At 48.4% G+C, this 21586-nt stretch overlaps 6 protein-coding genes across 6 annotated transcripts; 4 read left to right on the forward strand and 2 right to left on the reverse strand.

Annotated features, from left to right (window-relative positions):
* Positions 1 to 1436: 1436 nt before the first annotated feature.
* Positions 1437 to 3032, forward strand: BHQ10_001544 (uncharacterized protein; the record flags this gene model as incomplete). Its single annotated transcript, XM_040873592.1, has 3 exons — positions 1437 to 1460; positions 1517 to 1585; positions 1650 to 3032. The coding sequence occupies 3 exons, from the start codon at positions 1437 to 1439 to the stop codon at positions 3030 to 3032; spliced, it is 1476 nt and encodes a 491-aa protein (XP_040730049.1).
* Positions 3033 to 3942: 910 nt separating this feature from the next.
* On the forward strand, positions 3943 to 4782 carry BHQ10_001545 (uncharacterized protein; the record flags this gene model as incomplete). Its single annotated transcript, XM_040873593.1, has 3 exons — positions 3943 to 3969; positions 4040 to 4629; positions 4689 to 4782. The coding sequence occupies 3 exons, from the start codon at positions 3943 to 3945 to the stop codon at positions 4780 to 4782; spliced, it is 711 nt and encodes a 236-aa protein (XP_040730050.1).
* A 629-nt stretch (positions 4783 to 5411) lies between these two features.
* On the forward strand, positions 5412 to 8869 carry BHQ10_001546 (uncharacterized protein; the record flags this gene model as incomplete). The annotated part of the gene is made up of 4 exons (XM_040873594.1): positions 5412 to 5658; positions 5720 to 7114; positions 7172 to 7371; positions 7421 to 8869. 4 exons carry the CDS (start codon positions 5412 to 5414, stop codon positions 8867 to 8869), a joined length of 3291 nt encoding a protein of 1096 aa, XP_040730051.1.
* Positions 8870 to 9698: 829 nt separating this feature from the next.
* BHQ10_001547 (uncharacterized protein) lies at positions 9699 to 11460 on the reverse strand (the record flags this gene model as incomplete). Its single annotated transcript, XM_040873595.1, has 3 exons — positions 9699 to 10877; positions 10928 to 11129; positions 11198 to 11460. The coding sequence occupies 3 exons, from the start codon at positions 11458 to 11460 to the stop codon at positions 9699 to 9701; spliced, it is 1644 nt and encodes a 547-aa protein (XP_040730052.1).
* Positions 11461 to 19327: 7867 nt separating this feature from the next.
* BHQ10_001548 (uncharacterized protein) lies at positions 19328 to 19951 on the forward strand (the record flags this gene model as incomplete). The annotated part of the gene is made up of 1 exon (XM_040873596.1): positions 19328 to 19951. One exon carries the CDS (start codon positions 19328 to 19330, stop codon positions 19949 to 19951), a length of 624 nt encoding a protein of 207 aa, XP_040730053.1.
* Positions 19952 to 20549: 598 nt separating this feature from the next.
* On the reverse strand, positions 20550 to 21422 carry BHQ10_001549 (uncharacterized protein; the record flags this gene model as incomplete). Its single annotated transcript, XM_040873597.1, has 1 exon — positions 20550 to 21422. The coding sequence occupies one exon, from the start codon at positions 21420 to 21422 to the stop codon at positions 20550 to 20552; it is 873 nt and encodes a 290-aa protein (XP_040730054.1).
* Positions 21423 to 21586: the final 164 nt, after the last annotated feature.

A 21586-nucleotide genomic window follows, 5' to 3' on the forward strand; every position in this document is an offset into this window, starting at 1 on the left:
CTCTCGACTGCGTCTAGCAGTCTAAGCAGGAAGCAAGCAAGCGCGAAATTAAACTGCTCTTTTGCCCCAATGCGGCTTGGCTAGCTCCAACACCCCATTTCCAAGTAACTAACCAGTTTCTATATGTAGAAGCCTAACTGCCAGAAATCGATTGTCCAATTTTATTTTAATTCCGTTCTGTTGTAAGGTTGAATCTTGGGTGTATCCATTTCCAGAACATTACCTCGTTTCACTCTCCATGTGAGACTGCAAGTGAGGTGTCTGTTCAATTGTTATCTGTCTATTCTGGGTACATCGCCCCAGACCTCTCCCCTCATCGTCCATCTGTCCAGGTACAGCACCTCATCTATTCCCCAGAATAGTTCACCACAGTCTACAACAAAGACACAGACCTCTGGTACTGCTCTACTGCTAAAATTAAGCTGAAAGCCGTCCCGCGCCATATGTCTGACAGCTCAGTTCGCAGTCTCAGCAACAAAGGTTAATGAAACATCCCATCGCCAAGCAGACAACACCTCAGATTTCCAACAAGGCACCATCTGACTGTGTTTCATTGCGCTTGCGAGCTATCTATTACTCCTTCCAGAAAGAGCAGTTTCAGTCGCAGTCTCTGGATCCATTTTTCAGCGGTCGTGGCGAGTAAGCTGGGCAATAGTGAGTTTTCCTCCGGCAGCTGCCCTCGTCAGTCAATGCTTTTCCCACTAGCGTTTGCTCTCTCTTTCCTTGTCCCCCTCCCCTCCTCCTCCCTCTTCTCCTCCACCACCAACCCTTTTCATTACCCTTTCCTTTCTTCCTTCATGCTTCATCTTTTGCCTCTCATCCTGCTTTATCTACCGCCGTCTGCTCTGTACAAATACAGACGGTTCTCTCTTTCTCTTCTTTCACATCTTCCTCCCATTCTCTCTTCTTTCCCCTCCAAGTCAGGCATTCTTATCATATCGTCCATCCTAATCATCTTTCTCACAGTCGGCTTGACTCAGCTTTCTTTCATATCAACAATCAGCTATTTTCCTCTGAAAGCTGCTCATTCGCAACACTAGATTACTGCTCAGTGATCTGGTGCCGAGCTATACAGCTTGTCCCTTACCTTGTCGTGTCGCAAACCAAACAATACTATCGACACCTGGTTCTTCGCGCTGTAATCAGCATTTTTCAGACACGATTGTCAGCAAATATCTGTTCGGCTCCAAGCAGTCGACTTAATCGCAATTGAATCACAAGAAGCAGAACCAGCCCTGAAGGCTAGGCCAATCGGAAATATCGCGCCTGTTCAGCATTGAACGACAAATCGTCCGAGTGGAGACATGACGACAAGCCCTACATCAAATTTCCTCCTCTCAAAACAGAGCAGTACCTCTTCCGATGCTCAATTGAACGGACAGCCAAACGACTATTCGCAACACTCGAACAATTCGACAGCCCCCCACAATTTGGCCATGTCTAGAATATCTTCGCTTCCCGTGAGTTCTTCTCGTGTCTTCCGATTGACTTGTCTCGACTGACATGCTTTGGTTAGTCCTATGTAGGATCACCTTCCTTCGCATCTGATGCAGGATCTCAACACTCGAGTCAAATTGACGATGCAGTAAGTAGCAATAGCCAACTGCCAAGAATGTGTGATTCCAGGATCTCAACTGACGCGTCTCGAGCCTCAATTTGAACCTATCGGCCATGGCAGTTCACCAGAGAATGGTATCCTGACCACTCGCAGTGGTAGAACTTTCAAATTCCCCCCTGCCTTGGGTCTCCGAACCATGGAAAACGAGAACAAAGTCCGAGTCTTGAAGACTCCGCGCGTGCGACGTCGTCCTAAGACAAAGGGCGAAAAACGACCACCCATAGACCTTCCGGCACCCTTGAGCCAGCTAACCGAGCACCTACACCACATTCCTATCAAGGATATGGAAGCCTGGGTCAATCGGTCAGCTGATGTTCGTCGTCAGGAGGCACAGAAGAAGGGCAAAATCGCACGGCCTATGAACTCCTTTATGATGTATCGATCTGCTTATGCGGACCGCGTAAAGGAGTGGTGCGTTCAGAACAACCACCAGGTCGTCTCACAGGTATCTGGGACCAGCTGGCCCAAGGAACCAGCCGAGGTTCGGGAAAAGTATGAGTTGCTGGCTTTGGTTGAAAGAGACAACCATCAAAAAGCGCATCCAGAGTACAAGTTTGCTCCGAACAAAACACAGACGCCGCCTCGTAAGAAGCGATCCAACAATGGCCACGTTAGTGATGTCGACGACTCTCGATATCGGCTTGGCTCTACCGCATCCCCAAATCCTCACAAGCTGATGAGGCTAAAGAGCGAATTTGACAGTCGTGAATCGACCCCATACGATCAGGACACTTTTTTCCCTGACCCCTATCCGGGTCGATGGCCGATACCTATCGGCCGACCTTTGCCATCGCGCATCATGGCCTCTCACGAGCAACAGCATCCTGGTGCATACCACATGACCATACATGGATCATTTCCAAACATGATCCGATCTTCCGACGACGGGCACGCTACTGCACGGCCCACCGGTTATGTTATCAACAATGGATACGGTACGCCCAGTAGTCTGGCTAGTATTCCAGGAAGCATCAACCAGGAACTGTTGCGTCCATACGGCAGCAACAGTAGCGCTGCCAGCACCTCCACTGCAAATAGTGGCAGCAACAGCCACAGTGATGGTTCTACTGTGACTCGCACGGATAGCAGCCAACTAGACCCACAACTATTGACTTCTCAGCAGGCTGGGCTTGACATGCGTTCATACAACCAAGTCAATATGTCTACAATTTGGCCTCATCAGGACCAGGATCTGGGCACCTACATGCCCATGAATGCTCCCATGGGAAACAATGGTATTCCATACGACGCATTGAACACCAGCTATACCATGCAATCTCTGGAAGAGGGACAGCAGGTATGGGCGCCATGTGCTGAAGATGAAGGAATCGGCGGTTCTGAGGTTGTTGGCAAAGACTTTGATCAGTGGATCCACCATCAGAACCACCAACCAGGCTTTGGTGGGCCACAGTGATACTAGATCTATCGATCTACCACTGTCAAGATGAGTTGACGAATATCACGACGACTCGGGATACTGGCGGCGATTCTCGATTGTTCAGTCGGGTTTGAGAAAGGAAAAAATATCCCTTTGGCTTGTTAGATGAGAGCACGGAATCCATCTACAATGCCTTTAATATCTCTTATTATTGATGCGATGTTACTAATGTGAGTATTTTTGCTTTTCCTCTTCCTTTTCCTTTTCCTTTTCCTTGGTTCGAGTTGTTGGTTTTTGATTTTCTCCAATTGGTTCTCTGTTACAATTTTCTTCACCTTACAACTTCTTTAATCAGCCTGTGTTGCATTTATGGTCAGGAGGCTTTCTGTCTATTTCCTCTCGTTATGGCATGCGTGTACCTTTGGGATAGGTCTTGGGAGGCAATCTGTTCGCGCAATCACGGACTTGTAGAGCTGTCTTAGACATTAGCCTCGGGGCACATCTTGATTTGTTGTTAGGTTTTTTCTGCTTGCGTGTAAGTACTTGGATATCAGACTGAGAATGGACAATGATTTAAACGTATTCTTTGGTTGCGGTGTAGATCAATCCGAGGACCATGGTAACTAATTTTGTAGGTTGGCTTAGGCTTTTGGCCCCTTGAGAAATCAGCTAGCCTTCTGCACAGGCATTAAACTAGTTATTATACAGAATAGTTTCATGCAAGTTCATTGTCTAGAGTCCGTATTATTTGTCGCGTAATGACTTGTTTCTGGCGAGGGTTATCACGGCCAATTGTCCTCTTCCCCGCGGCCAAGAAATGGGTACCTGAGGTTCTCCAAATCTCCGCACCAATTTAAATTGACCATCACGCGTTTCTATGGTTGATAGCATCACATACTGGTCAATCTTTATTCTTATATTGCCATTTTTTTAATAGTCGATCGAAATGTACGGCGAACTAGGCAACAAACTGGTATTTACCTTCTTCTTCCACCAAACTCCGTGGCCAACCTGAACCAGACTGACGCGAAAAAAAAAAACAGGTTCAACACGCGAAACGCACCCAATCCCTCGCCCATCTACCCCCTTACCAAACCGAAATCGTCCGCTCCGTAGCCCGCGAAGTGCGCGACCTCAACAACGATGTCGCGCATCACCTCGCGCCCTTTGAGAGCGTCGACGGAAGCCAACAATCCTCTTTCAACCCTTCCGCACAACCGGCCATTGCATGCGCGTTGCTAGTAGATCATTTATGCATGCGACGAAATAAGCGATGTCTCTTAGCGTACCATCGGGTCCGAGCGGAGAAGTTGGAGGAGATGTGTTGGAAGGGTATTGATGTGTTGGAGCAGCAGCAGCCTGTCAACTCTGCCGGTGTCGGTGGCGCTGGGGCCAACAATAATGGGAATAAGGAGCCTGCGACGGAAGAGAATAATGCGACTACGAATTTGTCAGGACAGAGCTCGCTGAGTCCCGAGGAAGAAGAATATTTCCGGCTATATAGCGAGATGCTGGCGGCGTATAAAGGGCAGTGGACTGATATTGATTTGACGGGCAGTCTGGAGCCGCCGAAGGATTTGTTCATTGATGTGCGAGTGTTGAAGGATGCGGGCGAGATTCAGACTGAATATGGGTACGCTTCTCTTTCACTCATTTATTGCTGGGTTGAAGATATGACTGACTTGAAGATAGGGCAATCAATCTCACCAAAAACAGTCAATTCTATGTCCGGCAAGGCGACGTCGAGCGCCTGATTGCGCAAGGGTATTTGCAGCGACTGAGCTGATATAACGCGATTATGTATATAGATATTTAGATACCCAAATAGTTACTCGTTTCATATGGAGGAAGTGTAGGATGCCTGAGGCCTCAAAATCTGCTAGGGTTCTCAGATTCGCTAGGGTAGCATTGGGCTGGCCAATCAGACACACAGAGTGGGCACAAAAATTCAACCGTCGTGCAGCTGCAGATAAGAATCGTTGCACGTAATTCTAGACTCGCCGGTGGAAAAAACCCTGCAGTGGCAACGACGATGTTGCATGATGAGCATTGTGAGACATCAATTGACTTTGGTGATTTATAAAAAAGAGAGAAAGTTTTCAATTGACAGAATATCTATCAACGACCAAATAGCTAACTACTACAGTAACTCAAGTCAACAATAAAAGAAGCGTTTATGTAAACAAGGCTTATCTGCCTCTTTCCTAAGGAACCCACAGTGGAGCCCGTTCCAAATTGGAGCAGTTCCTTCCTTCGTCCCTCACCCTCGTCATTGTCGCTTTTTCTTCCTTTCTCTTCTTCTTCTTCTTCTTCTTCAAGCTGCCCTGCGATGCTTCGAATTTAATCCCGTGTCGCCGAACACATGCCATGGCTGTCACCAAACCCTTGACCGAATCCAATTAGCCAATCCTCGACATGGACATCCGATTCGGCGGCCGCGGACGCAGCAATTCCCGCATATCCAGAAATGATGTGCTAGGTACTGACCGCAATCACCACGATAACACCATCACCGATCAAAATGACGCTTATGATGCTGCCAGTTCAACAAGTGAAGCGCCTTTTTCACCGACAATCACGAAATGGGATTCTGTACAGAGCTTGAGCAATGTCAAGACTCCTGCTCGCTCGTTCTATCATAGGGCCTTTCATGGGTCTTTAGGTTGGTTTCCTTTCGTCTTTTCAAATGACATGGAACTCGTCTGATTCGCAAAATAATGCAGATCCGGCGCAATATTCTTCTCATGGTGTCCGTGAACAGACTGCAGAGCTTGCTTCACTTGCCATCTCCGATGCAGAGAACAATTTGTCTGCCGCTTCTGCACCGCCTTTAAATGACTCTATACCGCCGGGTCTGGATATCTTCCGGCAGCAAGACGCAAGAAGACACAGGGTCAGTCATGGTTCTACTGACGGCGTCTCACGGCCAACCGCAAGCGACTTCGAGACGTCTGCTCGGTTTGAGCCGTCGTCAATGTCTTCTCCACCGCAGCTGTCGACTTCCAATCTAACGGCGATACTACGTAGCTCGCCGCCAAATACGAGCCAAACCAGACCAGAGACTAGTACGTCTACGAATGACTCCGACTCAAGAGGGGTCGACTCGTCTAGCAATGTGGACGAGGCACAGGACGAGAATCAGCCGGATGAAAGTACGGCACTCATCCGCAAGAGGACGCTCTCAAAGGGATACAACTATGGGACTACTGCAGGGGATATCGAAAGCCAACCTACTTATATTTACGATGGTCGAAAATCTTTCCTCCAGGAGGCATACTCTAGGTCCAAGAGAGTTTTCCATATCACCACCCATCCGAAGTCCTGGGACCGCCATGTCATATGGCAAGAGGGCATCGTACGTCCTTTCAGTCTTCTTCCTGCTGTCTTTCTAGGCCTTCTTCTCAATATACTCGACGCCTTGTCCTATGGCATGATTTTGTTCCCCCTTGGCGAAGCCATATTCTCCGACCTAGGCTCAGACGGAATATCCATCTTCTATATCAGTACAATTATCTCGCAATTGGTCTTCTCATCCGGAGCGTCTGTATTCAAAGGAGGGATTGGCAGTGAGATGATCGAGGTTGTGCCTTTCTTCCATAAGATGGCTTTTATGATTTTGAGCCGAGTCGGTGAAGATAATCCCCGAGCCGTGCTCGCGACAACCATTCTGTCCTTCTCGCTCAGCTCGATATTGACAGGTGTCGTTTTCTTTCTCATGGGCGTGTTCAAGCTAGGCTCGCTGATAGGATTTTTTCCTCGCCACATCTTGATCGGCTGCATTGGCGGTGTCGGGTGGTTTCTGGTCGCTACAGGAGTCGAGGTTTCTGCGCGGTTGCCAGGATCTTTGGAATATGATCTTGTAACATTGCGGCATCTTTTTCAGTTGGATACGCTGTTCCTTTGGACGGTACCACTTGCTCTTGCTATTATTCTACTCGTAGTGAAACGATTTGTAAAGTCCAATTTTCTGGTTGGAGGATACTTCATCTTGGTTGCTGTACTGTTTTATATTGTGAAGTTTATTGCACGCATTGATATGCAGACACTACGAGGGGGTGGATGGGTGTTTGAGCCGCCAGCAGCATCTAATCCGTGGTGGCATTTTTACACGCTTTACGGTAAGTTTTGGACCATACGCTCCATGTTTCTTTTCATCCAACTGATCTCGTATGCAGATTTTGACGTTGTCGACTGGCCCGCTCTTGTTGATACAATACCTGCCATGTTTGCACTAACGTTTTTTGGTGTTCTTCACGTTCCTATCAACGTCCCTGCTTTGGGAATATCTACTGGTGAAGACAATATTAGTGTCGACCGGGAGTTGATTGCACACGGTATTACAAACACATTATCAGGATCTGTGGGAAGTATACAGGTAGGTCTTAGGGCAACAGTGTACATGAATCATTGGCTAACCAGCATAGAACTACCTCGTGTACACCAACAGCCTGTTGTTCATAAACAGTGGCGGCGATTCGAGACTGGCAGGKATTATGCTGGCAGCAGCCACCGCTGGAATCATGGTCGTTGGGCCATCTATCATTGGCTACATCCCAATTCTTGTTGTTGGGGCATTGATCTTTATGCTCGGGATAGAGCTTATGGAAGAGGCGTTGGTAGACACGTGGGGCAAGCTACACCGATTAGAGTACCTGACCGTCGTTATCATCGTAGTGACGATGGGCGCCTGGGACTTTGTTATCGGAATTTTTGTTGGCATCATTCTAGCCTGTGTCAACTTCGTGGTACAAACTTCACGCAAGTCGGCGATTCGAGCTACGTATTCTGGCGAATTCACTTCGTCAACAGTGAGGCGACCTCCAATACAGCAGAAATTTTTGAAAGATGCCGGAAAGCAGACTTTGATCATCAAATTGTCTGKATTTTTGTTCTTCGGGACAATAGTCAAGGTCGAAACGACAGCGCGGGGTTTGATTGATGAAGAAGCTTTTACAAGACAGCCGATAAGGTTTTTGGTTCTAGACTTTTCACGTGTGAACGGTCTAGATTTTTCGGCTGCCGAAGCTTTGACGCGCATCAATCGGATACTAGGAAAAAGAAACGTGCAGGTCTTGATTTCTGGGTTAGACGTTGAAGGTGAAGTGGGCAGAAGTCTACAGAATGTAGGACTATTTGCCGATGAGGGTCAGGTTCAAATATTCGAGGACCTAAATTCAGCATTGGAATATTGCGAGAATGAGTACCTCAAGGTCTTCTACAATCGCAAGGAGGCGCTTACGGAACAGCAGCAATCGTCTAGGGCGTCTCTAGAAGTGCCTACAGGTACGGTAGCTGCTAATCAGCCATCATTCCTAGACCCATATAGCCATTCACCACGACGTAACTATCTTCAACAAGCGGCGCTTTCTACTCTCCGCGAAAACGAAACATCAGCGAGCATCACACAGAAATGGACCACATTCCGCCAACCTCTCCCGCTTTTACTCCAAACTTTTCACGATCTTACCACTTATCAATCTGAAGACTTTTGGTACCCAGCATGCGCATACTTCCGGCGTGAGGCTTATCCGAAGGACACAGTCCTATACTACGAAGGTGACGAACCAGAGATGTTCTACCTCCTTGAATCAGGCATGCTCCGCGCAGAATACGAGCTTCCCCAGGGCCGATACTCAGAACTCATCGTCGCCGGCCGGCCATGCGGAGAACTACCTTTCTTCGGCGGTACGCCGCGCACGGCAACCGTCAAAGTCGATCAGGATTGTGTAGCATGGTGTCTTGATCGGGAGCGCTGGACGGAACTCAGGGCTGACGAGCCCGAGATTGCGCAGGAATTATTGATGGTTACGCTCAAGTTGACTGCGGAGAGGATGGATAGTATTACATCCCATGTGCTTGCGATAGCCGGTTGATTTGTTTAATGTTGTAACATATGTATGTACCCTGAAGGGATGTGATGGGAGATGATTGTAGATAAAGACACAATCTAAGTGCCACGATAAGTACTAACTTATCTGGAGTTGAAATTCTTTTAAGTACTAGAGAAAGATGTAGACAAATCACATGAATTATTATTATCAGTATACTGATGATGATGACGATGACTGTCCGACTATAAAGATAGGTTATAGATGTAGGTATTGAAAACGAGCGACATGATATCAAAAGCAACACCGACAACGTACTAACTCGTCCCATTCACCAACACGGGGCGAAGGCAAAGGAGCAAGAATATCATGGTATCAAGCAAGCAAGCAAGCAAAGAAGACAAGAAAGAGTAAAAGCAAAGTGGTATCAATCTAGCAGATAGACAAGAGGTCAGACAAATGCACAACGGAGACACACGTCGAAATGAGATCCAAGATTTCATGTTGAAGTGCGTACTCGGGTATCGTTGCGAGACACTATTAATTTTTTTTGGGCTTTCGTGGTTGTCAAAGTCAAAGTGAGCTCAAGCAAAAGAAAAACAAAAAAGAACAATTATCGAAGAGAGAGAGAAAAATAGTGGGTATCATCATCTCGCCAACATTCCAACAGTCCTGTCAACAGTCCTGCACATTATTAAATTATTTTCATTTTCCAAAGGCAAGTAAGTACCAAATTGGAAATAGGAAAGAGTCAAAAGCGGGTATAGAACATCAAGTTGTCAGTTCGTCAGGCTGCAGATATGCCAGAACGAGTAGGGTGATCCCCGTCCCACCATTTTTCAAACTCCACTACGCTCGTTCTGGCGCTTCTCCTTCAAGCAGCAGCCTGGACAGGGGCCGCAGTGGGGGCGACGCTGACGGGCTCAGCGGCGACGACGGTCTCGTCAGCCTTCTCGATGGGAGCGGGAGCAGCAGCCTCCTCAGCAGGGGCGTCCTTGGCGATGGGCTCAGGCTTGTCTTCACCCTCGGGGATGGTCTCAGCGGGAGCAGCCTCCTTCTTCTTGTCGTCCTCGGACTTCACGGCCTTGCTGGGCTTGCGGAAGAGACCACCAAGCTTGTTGGTCTTCTTTCCCTCACCGTCAGAGGTGGACTCGGTCTTGGCCTTCTTGCCCAAGGTACCGAACAAAGAGGTACGACGCTTCTCGGGAGTGGTGGCTTCCTTCTTCTCCTCGGTGGCGGCCTCAGCAGCGGGGGTCTCAGAGGAAGAAGCAGCAGCAGCAGCAGCTTCAACAGCGGGAGCTTCGGTCACGCTCTCAGGCTCAATGGGCTTAACGGCGGTCTCGTCAACAGGGTTCTCGAGCTGAGGAGCAGTGCTTGCAACAGGGGCGACCTCCTCCTCGGTCTTCTCCTTGCTGGGGCTAGCGACCTTCTTGAAGAAGTCTCCGAAGATGGAAGCACGCTTGGTCTTAGCAGCAGGCTTGGCCTCCTCCTTCTCCTCCTCAGCAGGGGTCTCGGTAGCAGCAGCAGCCTCAACGGGAGCAGTCTCTTCAGTAGTGGCCTCAGCGGCGGGAGCCTCAGTGGTCTCAGCAGGAGCAGCAGTCTCAGCAACAGCCGTCTCCTCAGCAGGGGCAGCCTCGGTGGTGGCGGGAGCCTCTTCTTTGACCTCTTCCTTCTCCTTCTTGCCCAAGATGCTTCCGAAGATGGAGGCACGCTTGCGAGACTGGGAGCGGCTCTTCTTGTCCTCCTTCTTCTCCTCCTTCTTATCCTCAGCAGTAGCGGCCTCGGTTTCCTTAGCGTCCTTCTCAGGAGCCGGGGTAGCCTTGACGGCAGCAGCAACAACGGCAGGCTTGGTGATCTTCTCAAGCTCAGCCTTGTAGCCCTCGCTACCGGTGACGGTCTCCTTGTCAGCCTCAGCCTCGGCGGACTTGGTGTTCAAGGCAGAAACCCAACCGTCACGCTCAGCGGTAGAGGTAGCCTGGAAGACATGCTTGTGTCCGTGGGTTTTGAAAGAGAATTCGGTGGATCCTTCCTTGGCGATGTCGCTGACCTCAGACTATCGAGATGTTAGCATTGAATCAACTAGGACGAACCACGATAACTTACCAAGTTGAAGATTCCAGCAGGAGTGGCCTTGTCCTCGGCACGCTTGGTCAAGAAAAGGAGACCCTTGCCAGTCTGGGTGGCCCAGGCAGCGGTGCGCTGAGCAGCAGCAGAGCCCTTCTCAGAGGCGAGGTAAGAGGTCAAGTGCTTGGCCTCGACAGCATCCTCGGAGAAGTAGAAGAAGCGCTTGGTGAAGCGGAAGCTCCTATTGTGAACCAATCGCGTTAGTGAACCGTTACACAAATGATCCAATGTTCAAACAATTGCACTCACTTGACGAGACCAGGTCCCTTGTAGCCAAGAGTACCATCGGTAGCGGGAGTGACTTCTTCCTTGGCCTCCTCCTTGGGAGCCTCGACAGCAGCAGCTTCAGTGGTCTCAGCAGCAGGAGCCTCAGTGGCCTCGGTGGCGGGAGCGGCCTCAGCGGGAACTTCAGCAACAGGCTCGGTAATAGCAGGAGCAGGCTCAGCGACGGAGGTCTCGGCGACGGGAGCAACAGTCTCCTCGACGGGCTTGGTGACTTCAGCGGCAGACATTTTGATGGATATTAGGTGATGTAGATATAAGAATTATAAATCGAGTTCGGTTGAATAGAAGTTGGAAAAGTAACACTGAGCTCGCTGGCGAGGACAGGTGGGTATCACTTGTGATTTTGAGGAGGGGGGTATCTTTGGAAAGGGGGTATCTCAAAGGAAAATACAAGAGACGCAGAAGCAATAGCTATCAGACGACTCTGTTGGGGTATCACAATTAAAAGGGAAGCCGAGGGCTGGGAGAAGTTGCGAGATTAGAAGGTGATGCGAAGGATATGAGAGGAAAGAAGAAGAAGAGAAGAGAAGAGGCGGAAAAAAATAGAAGGAGGGAAGGACAAGAAAAAAGGCGTGTATAGCTGACCGGCCCGATTAGGCTTAGTGCAGAGCGAGATGAGGTAGGAGGAAGGAGGTCTCCCTCTCCCTGAGAAAGGGAAGGCGCTTGGACGGGACTAGGCGCACTGCGGCCCACCACGTACCACGTACGTATTAGGTAACCAGCCGTACGGTCACGATACATTCGTACCAGCATTCTGTCGACAAGGCACGGCAGGCAGTCATTTTGTTACCTGCTGGGCTGTCACGACCGGTAATGGACTAAGCCTAGCTGGATACTGGCGCCTGACGATCGTCTAGCCTGGCCCTGCAGTCCAATACATAGTGAGCTACCAGACAGCCTAACAGGAGAGCTCTCCACCACCACAGGCCATCCCCACTGCAGCTGCCGTTAGCTCCTTTTCCAGCACTTATTTTTTTTTCTGTTCCTTCTCGTTTTCCCCTTTTTGCGCTTGCATACTATGTTGTCACTAGCAGGCACGTACTCCGTAATTAGTCACAATCTAAGTTGTGGTTGCTCGTCATCGATCGGGCAGGCAGTCACTCGACAGGTATCACGCATCCGATATTCTGTCTGCTTGAGACGAGTAACGTTAAACGCAGTGCCTACTGTCATCTCTACAATGACGTTCCCTGGGCTGCATAAACAGACACGGCAATCAGGTGACGCTTATCTGGCCGACTCACGAGCCTCCGTAACCTGTTACATACCATACGGTGGAGTCGGTCCTGCTTTTATTTTCCGCAAGGGTGGTCTGTCCTCCCGACTACCTTAACTTGATTCTTCAGAATGCCACAAGGGATACGGGGTACAACGTCTGAACGACAGTATCGTACATAAACATGTACGGAGTATATAAACACATACAACACGTGGAACATGTCTGGTCGTCTCTGACTCTCCTAAAAGGCAGTCAACGATCTTGTCACAACTTACCGCTGGGTGTTGTTTGTGACGGTAACAGGGTAAGCTAGCGCCAAAGCCAAAATATCAGATGCCGTGTGGGCCACACCCAACCATGGAACGCTGCCAAAATAAAAAGGAGAACCTCTTCCTAGTCCTAACCCTAAGGAAGCCAAACACTCATATTTCCCTACTCTTCCCTACACACGAGAGACAATCATAGGCAGAAACCGGGACACAAGGCGTCGTGACTTGACTCTTGGCGATACTTTTCACTTTTCTAATTTTTTCCTGGCTATTGTTCCTGCTGTTTTGCATACGCGGGATGGACTCCCTGTGGCGATCGTACGATCTACAAGAATACGCAAATCCAGCCTGGGATGCCGTTATCTGTTACGAAATGCATGCAATAAGTCACCTTTTATAAGCCTTTTTCTGGTCAGCGTGCTAGTGTCCTTCCCGTTGCGGAAGGCGTCGAGCCTGGGATTGGAAGGATTCGCTGTTCATCTTCTGGCGATTCATGATGGAGGTGAGGTCTACTTCTAGTCACATGTCCGTCCTCGAGTCCGCCCTCGAGTCTTCGAAGGCTTGACCAAGATAACGCGATCTTTCTCTAGTGTACCGTGTAGCGTCTGGTTTTAATTGGCTAGTTTCAGATTTTCTGCACATCATTTTTTTTCTTCCAAGGTTTTGACTTTGTCTTTCGCCGACTCTTCGGTTAAGCCTTGACCGTCTTTTTGATTTGAATGGTCGTTGATGAACGGGTGACCCTACAGGGACTCCGAAACACAACAATCTCCTCCAAATTAGAGATCATCCTATCAAGATCAGCAGAAACGAATTAAATTTGCAACGTGTTGTAGGCTTGTAGCACCAGTGATGGGCGCATGACCGTTTGGCTAACTACCAACCGCAAATGATGTGATTCGCATTCAGGTCAACCTTGCAAGAAGTATGACTATCAGTCCACCGGCCGTCTGGTCCAACCACGGTGGCTTGATTGGGCCGTGCCGGATCCCGGCAATTGGTGCGATGGCTTGTGAGTACATCAAATCAGATTCTGCGGACGATAGGAAGTATGTATCACGAGTTGTCTGTGACCAAAAAAAACTTTTATGCATCTTTATCTAACTGTTGACTCGTACGAAGTTTGAAGTGTCAGCAGTACTTTCAGCTTCTCGAGGCATACTTCGTACTCCGTACTCGTACTCGAGTACCCATCTAGCATTAAGAAACAACAAGCCAGCACTTTCCCAAATGGTGTCTAGTCTCGATGAAACCCGCCAAGCACTGGCAATTTACAGTAAGAAGGAAAATGGTGTTTGTTCCGATTCGCTTAATGTAACCACTTGAACTAAGTTCTCAGGGTGCTCTTCGTATTTTTTTTCTTTTCTGACGAAACTCCACTGCGCTTGGTCAGTCTAGGAATAGAACGTAGTCTCGACTCCCTAGGCCAGATGACTCGCTGAACAGAATTTTTTGGTTCATCGGTCCGGAATCAGTAAAAGATACCTTGTGGTACTCGGCGGTTAAAGATGGTTAGTTTTGTCTCAGACGTTGACAATTGTCAGGGCTTTCTTGCATGTGATTGGCCAGTAAACGAATCGTAGCCTTGAGTTGACGTTATATCATCTTTGCTATATTCATACGTAATCATCCTTCTGCGTATCAAATTGAGTATTTTGCTGATTAAAGGTATGATTTGTTGTGCCGACCGGTAACTTAATGTACCACGTAGTACTGTACTGATAGATATCATATAATACTTGTTTCATCTTGAATGTTTCAGTTCGAAAAAGCAAAGGATAAATTGACAGGCGTTCTTCAATGCGTTGACCAATGGTTAAGCTGTCTTGAGAGGCAAGAAAGCTTGATACGTGTCTTGGCCCTTTGCTTTTTCTTTCGTCGACGTCGACTACATAGTGCGCTGTGCGTCTTGACCTCGACCAGGTTGTAGAGTGCACGGCTCGGAGCCTTATATCCTCTCTTTCTTGAAATTGAGATAGCACTAGCATAAATACCCATGTTACTTACTGACTTCTTCGAAGCGGTCGGTTGTTTTTTACAACAGAGATGTTTCTCAACGCCGAAGCTACCGCCATGTATAACAGCATAAGGACAATTTGACCTCATCAAATTACAAACACATGGATTCGTGGATGGAACGTTCCTTCTTTCCTGTCCCAGACGAGAAGATGTGTACTCGCCTACATGATCTTTTGGCGGATGTCCCTACCGTATCGAATAGGACACTGGACTTACCGGAAAAACTGATACACTGGAGTTGGACGAGCATCTATATTGATGTGAGGGTATGGGCATGACACTGGTCCTGGCGCTTTCACGACTTGTCGAGTGGTCCGTAGGTACAACCAGTGATCTATAGAAGAGTCTCATCATGGTGTAATATCACGGGGAATCCGTGATTTCGAGAAGATATTGAAATAGGTGGACGAGAAGCCAGCCGTGACACTGGGCGCCAAGCGAGTCGTAGACAAGTGTGCCATCGCATAGAGAGACTGATTGCTTCTAAGAGGATTTTTGCCATAGCCTTCAGCGTTTTAATTGCTTGCAGCCCATTTCATCTATGTAAAAGATCTCATATCATCGCATTTCTGCTAGGAAATAAGCGCTTCCGACGAAGTATGATGTTCAGAACATATTTTCCCCTTGGCAGTTGCCATGGTTCTGCTATAGTATTAAGCGTAGTAGAACACAATATCCTTGAATGGCCGCGGTATATGCTCCAGATGGCGAAAAGTGAGTATTCTGTCACTTACCATTACTGCTAACCTTGCAATGAAATCTCTGACAGAAAATGTCAGGTTCTCGTCTGTTAAACATCAATCTTCTGCTAGAGGAAATTACAGCAGATGCTGAGTGAAGCGAAAAATTCAGCGCTACTGAGAACACTGGACGTGCTCTGGATGGCTAGTGAGGCATAGTCATGAATGCAACAACACAGTCAAGCGACTGTCTGAAATGACTTTAAGCTGGCCGACGTCCATGTCAAATTGAGTCAAATGCAGGACTTAATGATAGTTGGGAATAAAATCTCCCCAAGGACGACCGCCTGCATCTAGTTCGTCTCCTCTGCTGCTCAAATTTGATACAATAGATGCGACAGCTCGACCACATGAAGCTAAACTCCGCCGTGTCGTGAAAATGGAACCGAAACAAGACCGCATCACAGCCGGCATATTCTTTGGAGCAGTCCTAGCATACACGGTAGACATCCAAGGGTTGAGGATTCAACCTAAATACTGGACCAATGCCAAATCAGAATATAGATAGAGGACTAGGGAGCGGGACAGCTTGCTTTGCAGCCTTCATTCAAATCAGCAATTGCTGAAGGTCCCAGAAGAGCCTCGTATTCTCTGACGTTATACTCGTGGTAGTGATTCCACCGCTAGGTATAAGGCTAGGATCTAAGATAGGTTATTTGCAACCATGGTGTTGACCTGCTATACCATGAATAGTCGCGAATATAGGCACCATACCCATAGTCTCCTTGACCAGACTGCCGGCCTGCATTGAAGATCGAAAGGCTATACGGCTCTTCAAGATGGATTCGGTCTCAAATAAGGAAGCCGAGAAATTTGCGCCAATATCACCTGGCCGTGGAATAGATCTAGCAGATTTGACATGATGAACCAGAGATTCGCTGCCAGCCTTGCATAGCCGAATCTGGGGAATCAAGATCCAAACAGTTCACAATGAGAAATGAGAAAATACCAAATCGATAGGAGACGCGCTAACGAGCGATGTGAACAGTAACGGACATTCAACATCACTGTCCACGATAAATCGTATTGAACGGGTTCGCGGAAACATGGATAATGGGAGCAGACAGCACGGAGCTTCTCCGTACTCAACTAAGCATACCGTCGTCGGCATGTGATTGAAGATGTCCGGATACTCGGCATAGAGACACAGACGACCGTCATGTTCAAACATGGGGCTTGCAAGCCCCAAGATGACTGCTGTCACTGTATCACGTAGTAATTCGGCTGTCAAATCAAGCAAGCGCCATTTTGGTCAGTCTCGACTCTGGCGGAGATTGGTTGAACGTCCGCGTTCCAGACTAGACTATTCCGGCTAGCTTGTCATCCATTGACTGTTTTGGTCGATAGTGCAACCTCTTGACTAGCTTACCGCCTGGTGTGCCTTCGATTGCCTTCAGGCCAGCTGGAAGACCAATAAAAGCCAGAAATTGAACGGTGAGCCAGCCGATGAACAGGATGATGATCTCGACGGCCTCCATTGTGCGCTAATTTGAAGTAACCTTTGCACCGCACGCCAAGCAAATAACATTCATTCGGCTCGTGATACCCGGTTGAAGCATGGTTGTTTCAACCCGTCTTTACACATTGCATCAAGTCGCTCGAATTCCACGGGTTTATATCGGAAACGTAATTGGCTAGTTGTTGCTTGCAGCGAACTGTAACATATTAACAACTGGTTTGTCTCTCGTATTTGAAAAGTTGCTCCAACTTTCTCGCTGAAATAAGCCTGAAATGGCCTCGATAATGTTAGCCCTAATCCTTTCTAACCGAATTAGTCCTAGGGCGGGGCCGTGCGGAACTCGTGCCGGAATCAATCTAACAGAAATCTATTCCGTATGCCACTTAAAGTGGTGGTGGCTATGCTCATCATGGATCAGCTAGCAAGCTAACCATAGGAATTGAGTAGTCCTCTACTCGAGATAGGGATGACTGTCCAAAAAAGCGAGATCAATTGGATATGTAGTTTTGTAGGGAGTAAAGAAACCATCATCGGCCCCAAAAAAAAACACGACAAATAATTTTTTAGAGTGGGGTGTCAACCTTTGTATTCCGTACTCTCTGAAGCATGTGCGTATACTCCGTAGTGGGCATGCAGTGGAGAATTTATTCCGGCCACAGTCCTTTTGTAGACCTGACGTCGGGGTCAAAGGAAGGAAAAGTCTGTTATCGGCTTCGGAGTTCGTTTCACGATCTGGACGCAACGCCGGCACTGGGAAGTGCAACAGGGTGGAGTGAGTCATCCCAAGTGCCTACGTCGTACGTACTCCATACATAAGTAGCCAAGGAATGTAGTGCCGGCTGCCAATCAGGGCCAGCAGCTGCAAGAGATCACGACCTGGCCGCATATGATCTGTTACTCATCCAGTAAGCAATCATCAAAGGATTCAAAAAGCGTGTTTCCGCACCGTAAAGAGTCTAGACACCGTACTACTACATAGTAGTAGACAGCAAGGATGGGAAATGGCGCAAGGGACGGAAAGAGGCACTAGGACGCGTGAGCCTCAGGCAGGTTTGTCGAAAGGCGTGCCAGACCGACGCGATGGAAGCTGCGGCTCGGGKTCTGGCCAATCACGACGCGCAAAGTCTATGACTCACTCGTAACGCCCCATGCGAAATGCAGGTCTAAGGCCAGACTTGTCTAGCGCACGCGTCATCCTCCCTGATTGGCCCAGTCCGCCCCCGGCGCGAGGCTGTCCGATGGCTCCCTGCCAACTCTGCCTTTTCGGAGTCTCTCTCTGGGCAAGTGCGGGTTTCCCTCGCAGAAACGGCACGTCCCTCGCTTACGCCTTAAGACTGGCCTGATTTCCCCCAAAGTTGGTGCCTGGATTTTCTCCTCTTCTTTTTCTCTCCTCTTTTCATACACATCATCCCATTCATCACACATCACAAAATTATTTTTCATCAAACAGAACAAGATACCGTGTATTCTTCCATAATGGCGGCCTTTTAAAAGTCTCGTCTCTTCAGACCCTCTGTCCCTGCTAAAGCGACAGACAACACCATAAATCCCTCTCGGATCCCCGTTGTCAATCTCCCCTCAACAATCCCAACTTCAGAGTCTCCCCTTTTTGGGTCTCTCTCAACCACCATTTCGTCCGACTTCACGTCGTTCACCACGGATAACCAACAGCAATCATGGCTTCCCAACCCCCCTCACCAGCAGCCTTTGGCGCAATTCCCGAATTTGAACAACAGCAACAACAACAACAAGAGCGATCTACATCAGGACTTCGTGCTCTACCCGCATCAGCAACCCTCTCGTCCGCCAGTCAATTCTTGGGACGAGCGTTCGCCAGCACCTCCGAGTGCCAGCCTTAATCAACCAACTGTGCAGAACCAATCTCTGGTCAACCGCCGACACACAGTTCAGTACAGCAGTGTCAACGTACACCAGCAGCAATACAAATCCGTTCAGCAAGTGAACAGATTGTTTCCACAGTCTACCGGGTCATTAATTCCTCCGTCCAGCTCTTTTCGGTACAGTCCATCGAGCCAGAAGCGTCTCGCGCACCGTCTTTACGCAGCTTCTGTGCCTTCAAATTCTCCGCTTGCAAACCGTCCACCGGTTCCTTTGTTTAACAGCACACAAAACACTCCAAACTACCAAAAAAATCAGCACAAAAGACATCAAATACGTCCCCAACAACATCGCAGAGTCATGTCTTCGTCCAATATCGCTCAAGGTAATTACTCACTCCACCTGCACCCCGCACCATGTCCAACTGAGTCAGTTCCCGACATTGACGCTAACAATTACCCTTTTCCTTTTACAGACTTCTCGCTAGATCTTTTTGATCTACCGACACAAAGCCCTCTGCTAGACGACTTGACCTCACCGATCTCGTCTATGATGGCTTCTCCACTTCCTGACAGCTTTTCTGCGTTTATGACGACGTCCTCGGCTCCTGTGCCCCCGGGTACAGTGTCGCCAAAGGACTTGATGTCGGGCCCTCCATCATCATTCTCCACTGAGCTTGGCACTCCTCAGTCCGCCTTTGACTCGCCTGCAGACTTGTCCTTTGGTCACTTTACATCACCCGTATATGTGGCCGATGGCGATCTTCCGGCCGACCACAATGACTGGAGCTCTCTCTTCCCAGATAGTCATGATATGTCTGAAGATTTCGACATGACACTTGCCACTTTTGCGCAGGAGAAGACTAGCAAACCTCGTCCTTCTACTGTCAGTATGTCGGCTGCTTCTCCGGAGTCTTACACTGATGGAGATGCTTCGTCGCCCAAGGCCAAGAACAAGCGCAATCTTCCCGATCCAAAGTTCGATCCTACTGACCCGGTCGCGGTCAAGCGTGCGCGAAATACGATGGCCGCGCGTAAGTCTCGTCGACGCAAATTAGAGAAGCAGGAGCAGTTGGAGGACCGGATCCGAGACCTCGAGGCAATGTTGGCCAAATCTGAAAAGGATGTCGAGTACTGGAAGGCTATGGCTCAAACCTCCATGACCGATGCTTGAGTGGCCAGTCTTGAATGACTCGAGTATTATTACGACAATTTTTAAAGTGTACCTTCCTTTTGATGGTCTTCTGTTGTGCAAAAGTTTGTTTTATTGCTATTTTGTATCTGTGCTTGTTATCATTGAATCGGCAGCCAGTGGCTACCTCGGTGGTGGGGGGCTGGGTATGCCTCACACCTGGGAGGAGTACCAGTTTGACTGAAAATCAGTCTCACAATGACGCTCCACAAGGCAAAAGTGTGTTTTTTATTTGCTTGTTATACATGATGAATGTCTGTTAGACATTTTATGTTTTCTCTTCCGGCGACCACTGCCCACTGGATTTACTCCATTTTGTCTGTTTCTATATTCTTTCTTTCGACTTGTACGTGCTTACGTGTTTTATATCATGGGTTTAGTCTTTGGTTTCTCTGTGCCGGTTCTGATGTCTCCTCGCTCATGCCTGGATTGACTCGTGGCCAGTTTGGTTTATTTTATCTTGAAATTAGCTTGCTAATCTAATCATCCTAATTTTAACGTTTTCTCATACGTATGATAAGTAATTTGAATGAAAAGTATGACTCGGCTTGACCCGTTAATTCCGAGGCTATGTATACTATCACTCAAACCGGGTAGCCAAAAGAAGCTCTTTGGTATACGCCGCCGCTACAGATGCAGCAAACCCTTGCCACTTATCATTCTTATGGGAGTCTGCATAGTCACAGATCCCTCGAATCACCAGGCATGGAAAAACGTTCATCAACCCTGCAGCTTCCATCTCCACGCATTGAGCACCGAATTCCTGGGCTAGCTCGTCTCGTAATTTGCTATTCTTCAAAAGCGTATTGGCAGACGCAATAGTTCCATAGTGAAATACTGGAACGTTATCGTCTCGAGGACATCGGGGGACGGTAGCCCTTGGGTCACAAGCATCGCAGTCCGTGGATCCTGCATCTACATGTTCGTAGTCGGAAAGGTAAAGGCGATCCTTTTGAGTCGGACGTGCGAAACCCGTGGCGTACTCGCCTAGTTTCTCGTTCATTGCAGCGACATGATCCATAACATGTCTCGCATGCGCAAGGTGCGTGGCTTGCATTCTACTAATCGTCCTATGGAGAATCGAAGGAGGACGATCAGACATGCCCATTCGTATCCGGCCATTACTCATTGCCTTGACAAAGTCATATTGCACAACACCCCCGTGTTTATCAGTAGGCTTACTGATCACCACATCCCCCAGTCGGATATCTGCATCTTTGCTTGGTACCCCTCCGCCAATGCCAACCATCAAACCTATATTGATTGCTGGGAAGCTGCGTTGTAGATGGGTAGCCGTTGCTGCTGCAGGAGCGAGTCCATAGCCTCCCGCAGGTAGACCAGCGATCACTACGTTATGTTTCCCAATCCTTCCCAAGGCATAGGTATTGTTGTCTCTTGGATCTGCCATCAGATCTTCGTGGACTTCGTCTAGGAGAGCTTGTGCTGCTGCCATTTCCGCGGGCAAGGCGCAAATCCAGGCGATTTTATAATCATTGTAGGATAAAATCTTCCTAATTGGTGTAGTCGATAGACTTAAGCGGGTTCGAAAAACGCTTATAACAAAGATAAGTGTTACAAGCAACCAACCAACCCATATAGCTGCGCTCATACTACTTC

This window comes from Talaromyces amestolkiae, assembly GCF_001896365.1.
Source record: "Talaromyces amestolkiae strain CIB chromosome Unknown scaffold2.1, whole genome shotgun sequence".
Classification (NCBI taxonomy): Eukaryota; Fungi; Ascomycota; class Eurotiomycetes; order Eurotiales; family Trichocomaceae; genus Talaromyces; species Talaromyces amestolkiae.